The sequence below is a fragment of the Gastrolobium bilobum genome, unplaced genomic scaffold (genome assembly GCF_033153095.1).
Source record: "Gastrolobium bilobum isolate Gb01-03AN ecotype WA unplaced genomic scaffold, APGP_CSIRO_Gbil_v1 utg25524, whole genome shotgun sequence".
Lineage (NCBI taxonomy): Eukaryota > Viridiplantae > Streptophyta > Magnoliopsida > Fabales > Fabaceae > Gastrolobium > Gastrolobium bilobum.
Window position 1 is genome coordinate 9824 of NW_026898175.1, and position 10907 is coordinate 20730.

At 35.1% G+C, this 10907-nt stretch overlaps 1 protein-coding gene across 1 annotated transcript; it reads left to right on the forward strand.

Moving 5' to 3' along the window:
• Nucleotides 1–7019: 7019 nt before the first annotated feature.
• On the forward strand, nucleotides 7020–10123 carry LOC133313589 (zinc finger protein SHOOT GRAVITROPISM 5-like). Its single transcript, XM_061514988.1, has 3 exons — nucleotides 7020–7528; nucleotides 7683–8082; nucleotides 8971–10123. The coding sequence occupies exons 1-3, from the start codon at nucleotides 7417–7419 to the stop codon at nucleotides 9824–9826; spliced, it is 1368 nt and encodes a 455-aa protein (XP_061370972.1). The 5' UTR covers nucleotides 7020–7416; the 3' UTR covers nucleotides 9827–10123.
• The last annotated feature ends 784 nt before the right edge of the window (nucleotides 10124–10907 follow it).

The window sequence follows — 10907 nt, forward strand, 5'->3', positions numbered from 1 at the left end:
AAGTCAAGCACGCTTAATTGTGGAGTTCTTCCGATCCGGGCTACCGAAAAGTAGATGCATCTTGTTAGTATAGGTAGTACCAATTAATTCTTATAAGTCATTCCTAACTGTACCGTCCCATACCAGCACAGTCTCTGAAATCCCTCTCTTTCGGGTGTTGATTCGATTCATTCATGAACCCCCAAGCTACAAGATTTGGCATGAGCCGCTCATTGTCTGTGCCCTTTCGCACCGACGATCACTCCCCGCCCTTGCCAGCTCTTGGGATGTTACATGCTCCCCAGCTTCCGTCTGGTTCGTCCTCGAACCACACCGTACTGGAAGAGAGGTCCTGCTCTGATACCACTTGTAACGCCCGGCCACTTGCAAGAATCAATGACTGTCCCCACACACTAACACGAGACTTTTCAGTGTGCTTTGTCCTCACTTGCACACTTCCCGGGAAAACTTCCCGGGAGGTCACCCATCCCAGAATTGCTCCAAGTCAAGCACGCTTAACTGTGGAGTTCTTCTGATCCGGGCTACCGAAAAGTAGATGCATCTTGTTAGTATAGGTAGTACCAATTAATTCTTATAAGTCATTCCTAACTGTACCGTCCCATACCAGCACAGTCTCTGGAATCCCTCTCTTTCGGGTGTTGATTCGATTCATTCATGAACCCCCAAGCTGCAAGATTTGGCATGAGCCGCTCATTGTCCGTGCCCTTTCGCACCGACGATCACTCCCTGCCCTTGCCAGCTCTTGGGATGTTACAACTTGTGAGCTCCAAGAGCCCTTGTGCTTGTTGTTTTGAGCCTTTGGGTAAGCACCATCACCTTGCTCATGAGTATTAGTTGTTTAAAGGTTGAGTCTCGGAATGTTAAAGAGTTAAATAGGTAACCAACCTGAACATGAACTTAAAAGTGAATAAAAATGCATACTTGGATGTCCTAATGGGTTAAAAGTTGAGACTTGGGAGTGATATCTCACGAAATGCAGAAACTGCATTCTGTCGCGACATATCCAAATATGATATCTGGATATTGATATCCGGATATGGGACTTGTGATATCCGGATATGAATATCCGGATATGTCCCCGACAAATATCCGGATATTCTGGGAATTTCGAGACAGTGACTGTTCTGTTCTAACAGAACTGTATCATGGGTTTGTGGACCCATGATTGGTTAAGTTGAACCTCTGTAATAATTATCTAAGACAGAATTAATGGGATTAAAGGCTTATGGCTTTGTGAGAAGCCTAAATACATGAAACGTAAAAGAAAAGTGTTGTCTTTATACCATATTCTTGCAGACTATGATTGTTGATATGATTATTGGTATAAACAGACTGTGAGAGTGCTGTTTGTGGACCTTAAACTTGGTTGGACTCTTGATTGGATAGTTAGCTTGCGAGGTAAGCTTTTGTGTCCTCGGTTTAGCCATTGTTGGTTCCACCATACCCCATGGGGGGAGGGTTTATATGCATGATATGTTTTCATGTATTGATTTTGAAAATGTTGTTGAGTTGTTATGTGCAAGTGCTTATAATATGCATGTGTTGTTCCATCTAGACGGTAAGCCTGTGTATGTATGAGACATGCTATAGGGTGATTCTGTGGGTGGGTGTAAGTAGTGACTTGCACTAAATGTAGGTAATAGACGTATGTAAATCCTGCATTTCTCTGGCCAGTAGAATAGTTGACACACATGACATGAGTATTCTGCTGCATTGCACTGATTTTGGAACTTATACTGATTTACTGCTTTTAGAACTTATATTGCACATGTAAGTGAGCTTGGGGTGGAGAAATCCTTGAGGACCCCTTGTCTTACTGAGATTTGTGTTTAGAGATCTCACCCCACGTTTGGGGCACATATTTCAGGTTCAGGTTACTCGGGGGTTGAGACCTCGGGCGGCAGGAGGCCGGAGCTGAGTTGAGATTATGCTTTTATGATGATATGCTTAGATGCTGACCTGCTTTATATTTATTATCATGTTGTTGTTGTTGAGACACTGTTGGACTTTGTTGCCTTATTTGGTGAGCATGAGGGTTTTCCATATCACATTGATTTCTGTTATGTTTGAGTTTATCTGAGTTGTCTAATGTATCAAGATATTGTCCGGATTACGTGTTGTAGTTCCGTGACTTAGATACTCACAGTTATTTATATATTGAGGTTATTCAGTGTATTTAGCTTGATTGCAATTTACATACAGGCGATGTTTTGAAAAGGAACTAAGTAATCAACTTGGTTAATATTAATGACGTCATAATTGAAAAGAAAAATTTATTCCTCAATTTTAATTAAGCGTAGCTTAATACGATGACATAATAACAAACCGGGTATACACGGGGTGTTACAGCAGGCTTTCAGCTAGAGAGGTATATAAATAAATCAAATCAACACCTGAACGAGGGGGATCCAGAGGCTGTGCATGTACGAGACTGTACAGTTGAGGATACCTTAAAGGAATTAATAGATACTACTTATTCTAACAAGATGCATTTACTTTTCGGTAGCCAATAATTTAAGAACTCTATAGTTAAGCAAGCTTGACTTGGAGCAATTTTGTGATGGGTGACCTACTGAGAAGTTTCTCAGAAAGTGTGTGAGTGGGGACAAAGTACATTGAAAAATATTGTGTTGGTTGGTGAAAACAATTATTGATCCTGTAAGCGACTGGATGTTACTTATATTCTAAATAGTCTTTTTCTTAAGGCTTTAGAATGTTCTATTTTATTGAATATATTAAATCAGGTCTATATAAACAGACTTTTTTCTAAGGATATAACATGTTCTATTTCATTGAATATATTATGTTAGGTGTAGGCCGAGCCATAGGTTTTTAATAGGTTTTGTGGCTCATTTACATTACTAATGAGATGTATAGTTTCATGTTACTCATGACATGAGAGAAAAAGACATAATAAACAACTATTATTATTTTTATATAAAAAAAATTTACTTTTTTTTTATGTTTTTTATATAAAACAAGACCTTCTAGTAAATGATAAATATTGAGAGATTTTCATTTCCTTGAAAACATAAAACTTCCTAAATTTATTTCATTAATTAAATATGTGCTACCATACTTATATTAACTATACATCACTAGGATTAGTCTGGTGGTGAGGGATTTAGATAGTTTACATGAGGTTATAGGTTCCAATCTTAGTGCCACCATTTGTATCCAAAAAATAAAAAATTATACCATCTCTCAATTTAATGTTTTTTTTTTAATTTTAAAGGGAACATATTCAATAACATAGCCCAAAAGAAATGTCTTACTCTGAAAATTTAAGAATTTCTTAAATCTCTTCTTGACAGAATGTTAAAGGCCAATAAAGCATGGTATGTTAGTGAAGGGACATTTAAAATTCTTAGCTGTTCTCTCGATTCAAAAATATATATATATATATATATATTCCGCTCTATATCATTAAGTAATACATCAGTTCTGTGAGTTATTATTATTTTCTACTTTAACTAATTTTTATTTCTATAACTAAGGTGAAACACATTGAATAGTATACAAATTAATAACTTTTCTTACTTAAATAATGCGTAATTTTTTTTTCTTTTTTTGGTACATAATCACGAATTTCTCTTAAAATTATTACTCTTTCGTTGACTGAAAAAACAAAAAAGTTTCTCTAATTCCTTTATATTACACGTCTAAATAATATTTCATTTCGTTGTACATATTGTGTTTTTAATTAGCATTGTTTGTTTATAATTTTTTCAACTAATTACAAAGATTTAAAATTTCATAAAATAATAATTTTCATGTCATTAAACTTTTTTTCTATCCATCTTCTCTGCACTTTATTCACATAATAAAATATTTTGAGAGTAAAAATATCCTCTTCAATCCTACCTTGTCCTATATTTTTTGTGTGTTTTAAAGCTCATTATAGAAATGGAAAAAAAAAATCTTTAGGTATGAAACATCCCAAAATTTCATGTACTTTACTTAATGATTTTGCTCTTGACTTGTTTTATTTCTTCATTCTGAAGATGATTGGAAAGTGGGGCTCTTGGGATAAAGAAGACGAACCTCTCCGCCCAAGCACATGCTGAGCGATATATCCACACGAATTTTGTGGATTAATGTATATGAAATCAACACAAACTTCAATTCCGCATTATTTCTTAGTTAAATTTAAAATCTTGACAACTATGGATTATCAGCGGCCTTAGTTTCCTTGGGTTACATTAATTTTACCAAAATATCCAAACAAATTAAAATTTTAGAGTACTCTAATATTGTCGAAAAATGTCCGAGGGAGAGCTGAGAATTGAACCCAAATCACGATTAACGTGGGCAAAAGGTTCAACCAATTGTGCCAATCCTCATCGACTAGTAGTGAGTTTTTTATTTCCAATGGGACAAAGAAGGTAACAAACGTAATAGTGATGAAAATAATTTTCACCAATGGGACAAAGAAGGCAACTACTTCATTTTGAACTCCTTTTTCTCATCAAATACATATGATCACTTATGCAATAATACAATACAAATGTAAGCTCTAGTTACAACAATGACATTAATCGGAGTATCGACCTAGTTCACACGTACGATTAATTTGCTTTCTTTCAAAAAAAGCTAGAAGTATAATTTTAACTAAACATACTAAATGTTAAATACACGTACAGTCAACTATGCAATAACACAATCTCTAGCCAGTTACAACTTACAACAGTGTCGTTGGCGTGAAATCAAAGTTAATCTTAATCAACTTCAAAAGTTCCTCAACGTGCATAGCTTCATTTGCATCAAATTCAATATGATGTCTCAAAATAAAAATAAAAATCCATATGTTGAAGAAAATATAGACGAATATCGTAAGTGCCTATTTAAAAGATTAATGGGAACACCGACCAAAATGTCACTTTTCACCAAGTTTTTTACCTAAGTGTCACGCGAACAGTATTATTTCCCAATATGTCACGTGGGCAAGTTCGTTCGGCGCTGTAGCGAATTCTGTTTGCTGACGTGTCACGTTTCTAGTGGATATGTACCAAGTAAAAAAAAAAGCACCAAGTTTGGTACATTGGGTAGCGAACTTGGTTGGAATATGTATTTCAACCAAGTTCGCTACCCCGTGTAGCGAATTTGGTGTCCACTAAAAATGTGACACGTCAGCAAACAGAGTTCACTACAGTGCCGAGTGAATTTGCCCACGTGGCATATTGGGAAATAACGTTATTCGCGTGGCATTTAGATAAAAAATTTGATGAACAGTGACATTTTGGTCACTGTTCCAGATTAATGTATAATGAGAATGAAGTATATGATTGTACATCTCGTGTTGGCATAATCTAGGTAATATGCACCAATATTTGCGGGCAATCTACGTACACGGCACCAATATGTATTGCGAAAACATTATGGGAAGGAATCTGAAAAAAAAAAAACAATATTTTTGTAATTAATTTTAAAAAATGGGGTCAGAAATCCGTTTTTACTTTTACTTTTCTTTGAGCCCTCCATAATTTTATGAGTATATTGTTAATTTTTTTCTTTGCCGTAATATATTGTTAATTAATAAAGTCAGTGACATGGATCAATCCCATTTATACATTACCAAGGTTTCTTTTTATTTTATTTTATTTTATTTTTCTCCTTTCTCTTGCCTCACTCTTCTTGAACTCAAGGTAAAAATGAAGGTCGTTGCATGCCGTACTTGATATAATTACATTGCCGGGGGGGCATTTCAAAAATCTTGAAAATCTTACGAACCTCACCTAGAAGAGACAATCTTTCTAATTTCAACCCACAACTGTTAAGGTGATGCTCCCAGTTTACCAAAAAGCAAAGCATCTTCGGCAGAAAAAATTATGACCCCCATTGACTACAATACCCTTTGAGGGTGACTTCACATCCTCATTATCACCTTTATAAAAGCTGCTTCCAGTCAAATTAATTAGAGTGCCAGCACAGTTACATCTATGGGTACTATGGTCTATAAAAGTTATATATCTTCCCCCCTCCCTTCTAACTTTCAAGAGAGACTCATAGCAAATAAGGATGAAAAATATTAAATAGTCATAATTTTATTAGAATGAGTTGGCATAGTTAATTTTCTCTCTTCTTCTTCTTTTTTTTTTTTTTTTTTGCAATTACCATCATTCATTCTTTATAAACTCTAACTGAAATTCTGTCCAAAAATTTCTATTTCTATATAACTAGGATAGAGTGATAGAATAGGCAGCTTACGTGTGTATTGGGGGGCTTGGCCTCTATTTATGCATGCAAAGCAAAAATTTTACTGTGTGATGAAATTGCGAGGTTTTTATTTTATTTTTTAAAATTCAACTAGTTCATCAATTAATTCACTAATTCTGTCGAGTTAGGCAAGATTATAAGCAATGTTGTTAAAATTGAGATCTTAAGTAAAATCAGAAAGGGATTAAAAAATCGTAAAACGTAAAATCGTAATGTAAAAAAATCGTAAAAGCGTTTGAAGTATTAGTAAAATCGTTTTAATGAAAAAAAATCGCAAAAACGTAAAATCGTAGTGATAAATCGAGATTTTAACAACAATGATTATAAGAATAATAAAACTCTTTCTACCAAATTTTAACATAACTATATATCCAGAACTCAAATTTGGGATTATTAATTAAAATAGAAGAACTCTGTAGCATTTTTTGGAAGAAATATGAGATTTAACTATGACTAAACTCTGACTAGTTAGATATTAATTTCATAAACAGCTCAAAAAGTTAAAATTTATGCGATAATCAGAGCTAACTTGCATTAAAGAGATAAAAAATAAAAATAATTACACAGCAGTGTCATAAAAATGTTAAATTATGAGGGTTTTGTTTCCTTGTGGGGAATTTTTTTTTTTTTTTTCTCCTTCCTTATGGAGCCCATTGAGCTGCTTGTGGGATCAAGTTTCGAGCTTTGTGATTGGGTCACACACTCTCTGTCTCTCTTTTCGAGAGTTTATTAAGGAGGGCTATTACAGACAATCCCTGCTGAAGATGGGGGTTGGAAGGAAGAGAAGAACCCAGAGAGAGAAAGAGAGAGAAAGCTGATACCAAAAAACAAAAACAAAAAAGCTGAAAGTTTAAAAGCAAGTTAAAAGAAAGCTGAGGAAACCGAAAGGAAGAAAGTTAGAAAGAAAGAAAGAAAGAAAGAAAGAGCTTTTATTTTTATCTCTTCCTCTATGTCCTCCTCTTAGGCCTTGTACCTGTTTCATTTCATCTCTCTCTGACTCTCTCTCTCTCTCTCCCTATCTCTCTCTTCTACACTCACACACACCCTCTCCCTCTCCATAATCTCTTAATTTCTTCTTTCCTTAATTCTATCACCAACATAGCCACAGACATAAACATAGGTACTGGTTTCTTCTCTTCTTAGCCTAATAGTATCATCATACAAAGATATAACATAACTCACACTTTTCTACACAGTACCATGTTAGCCAATAACTTATCTCCATCATCAGTTCCCACTTCTGAGCCTTTTTCTAACGCTGAGAATGCCACTGCCACCAATAAAAGAAAGAGAAGACCTGCAGGAACACCAGGTTCCACAATTATATAACTCCAATTTTTTATTTTTCATATTTAACTATATATTATTATATGGTATGGTTATATATATACTTATATCTATATCTTAATTGTTGTTAATTTATTTAATATACTTGATGCTAATTATTATTGTTATTATTTGAATAGATCCAGATGCAGAGGTGGTGTCACTCTCGCCACAAACTTTGTTGGAATCAGATCGTTATGTATGTGAGATCTGCAACCAAGGATTCCAGAGGGACCAGAACCTTCAGATGCACCGGCGGCGGCACAAGGTGCCGTGGAAGCTATTGAAGAGGGAAACACCGGTGGTGAGGAAGAGAGTGTTTGTGTGCCCTGAACCTACTTGCTTGCACCATGATCCATGTCATGCTTTGGGTGATCTTGTTGGTATTAAGAAGCATTTCAGAAGGAAACACAGTAATCACAAACAATGGGTTTGTGAAAGATGCTCTAAAGGCTATGCTGTTCAATCTGATTATAAAGCTCATCTCAAAACTTGTGGCACCAGAGGCCACTCCTGTGATTGTGGCCGCGTTTTCTCAAGGTTAATCATTTTTTTTTTTTTCTATGGTTTTGAGAATTTGATAATCAATATGTGAAAGATAAGATAGATCTATTTCAATTCATTGGTTAATTAGAAAAATGGTGTTGGGATTTTGATAACCTTTTTTTTTTTTAACCTCTATTTCATGTGCTACAAGTTTCTTTTCTTTTTTTTTCCTTAGCAATTGGAAATTCCATGATTATTAATTATCAATTGAGCAAAATATGCTAGCTCTCTTGTTTTACTATAAGGATTTGACTTAGGAAAAGGGAAATATATTTTTTGGAATGGAATATAAAGTAAACAATGGGGGGTGGAAAAAGAAGAGGAGATAATTAAAAAGAAAAGTTCCATTTCACTATTTGATTGATGGAACCCTTCATCAAAAAAAATAATAATTAATTTTTTATTTTTTAAGCAGTTGGGGAGCACGGTTTCCAAAGCTCCGTTTTCCGTTGGTCGAATATAACTGTTTTGTGTTTTGGCCTCAAAATCCTTGTTGCATTTCAACACCTTAAAAAACATCTTTGTGTTTGTGTGATGATCATTCACTCCTTTGACATTGTATAATTTCATCAACGAGCACTATTGAGTAAATCTCAAAACGGCATGAATTCTTGACTTTCTTTTGTCCTTTTATTTGGTGGAAAATGGTACCTCTTCCCCTCCCCACCATTTGAAAACTAGCTGATACCTTTTTCAATCACTTTTTACATCCCACTTTTTCTTTGTCTCCTTTTCTTTCTTTCTTTCTTTCTTTTATATATATTTTTCTCTCTTTACTCTATATAATAATAATGCTCATCTTCATAACCATATGCACCCCCACAAGAATAATGAAAACCCTTTTGAATGGTTCTTTCTCATCATCTTCTTCTTTCCATGTAGGGTGGAGAGCTTTATTGAGCACCAAGATGCTTGCAACATGGGGAACCTCCGGCGAGAAACTCAGCCACTTCAACCACCACCTGCATGCTTATCTAGAACAGCTTCAAGCCCAAGCCCTTCAAGTGAAACCAATTTCAGCACAGGTCCTTGGCCACTAAGACTTGTAATACCAAAGCCAACAGAAACTACATTCATGAACCCTACTCCTATTATTTCTACTCTTGCTGAAACCTCATCCAAGAACAATATAAAACTCCACCCCAACTTGGAACTTCAACTCTCAACCACCAACAACACCAACACCTCAAACCCTATTGATGTAGCATCTGCATCACTATCACCAAAGAGAGATAATAACGAGAACCATTCCACCCAGTTACAACTCTCAATTGGTTCATCAGATATCAGTGAGAAAAACGAATCAAATAGGAATTCATCACCCAAAGAAAGCAGCAACAGCAGTGAGAAGCCAACTTCTGGCATGGCTGCAATAAGGGTTCAAGAACAAGCAAGGGAACACTTGAGGATAGCCATGGCTGAGAAGGCTTTTGCTGAAGAAGCAAGGAAACAAGCAAAGAAGCAGATTGAACTAGCGGAACAAGAGTTCACAAACGCGAAGAGGATAAGACAACAAGCACAAGCTGAACTTGACAAAGCCTACGCTTTGAAAGAGCATGCAATGAAGCAGATAAGTTCCACTTTGCTTCAAATCACTTGCCATGCTTGCAAACAACAATTTCAAGCAAGAACCGCAACAACACTGGATGAAACTACTTTGGTTCTAAGCTACATGTCTTCTGCCATAACAACAACAGAAGGTGGCGTGGTAGAAAACGATAATGGCAAAAACAACTAAGAACTAATGATCATCATCATCATCATCATCATAATCTTTTCTCTCTGTATTATTTTTGTTTTTTCAATATTGTCCACCTTTATGGGGTTAATTAATACCTTTTTTATTTTTTAACTCTTAATATATCTTTGTGAATTGGTATACCAAGTGAAGTGAGTGATGTTGATTATGTAAGTGGGATTAATAGCGGGGCGGAGAAAAGAGTACTGTAATTCCTGTAACTTGCAGTTTGTGCGATGTTATTTGTTAATTAAATTTGGTATAAATGCAGACTATGATAAAAAGGGTTTCGCAAGTTTATATGGTTAATATTTTGATTCTTTAATTTCTAGCTATTATAATGTCGTCCTTGGTGTAATGATGGCGTGTGTATATTTATATTATATAGTCATTATGTATATAATATAATATAATGGGACATATTATTCATAGACTGTTGTAAGAATAAAAAATCTCACGTCGAATCTTGATTATTGATTTAATTGTAACTACTAGCTTAAATATTTGATAAATCAGAATTGTTAGATATAAATAAAATGAATAACCAAGATCAATAAATATAAATTACACCATTGTAAAATGATATGATTCTAATATAATGTATGGTGATTATAAATGTAGGTTTTCCTGCATTGCATTGAATAAGGGTCACGAGAACACTGAAAAATTGCTATCCTAAAGTTTTGGTTGTTTTGGATTATGTGTTTGGAGTATGTGTAGATCATTGTTGGGAAGGCCAGGTAGGGCAGAAAACGGAGAACACTATTTGATAAGCATTAAAGAAGTGTACTAACAAAAATAAAAAGAGAGAGACTAAATGTTTCAGGGAAAAACTGAATACGTTGGTCCTATACTGAGAGAGAGAGAGAGAGGAATCAGATATTCTGGCGACTTTATAAATGTGAATGAAAAGGAGCATGTTTTTCAGTGCCACTGTTGAGAGGGGTTAATGACAGTCACAGACTCAGTGGTCACTCTCAAAGGCACACAGACACAAACAAACTCTATTCATGATGATTCCACCTTCACGTCTCTCTTTTTATCTTTTGCATCAGAATCAGGGCCATCTCAGAAGTGGGCG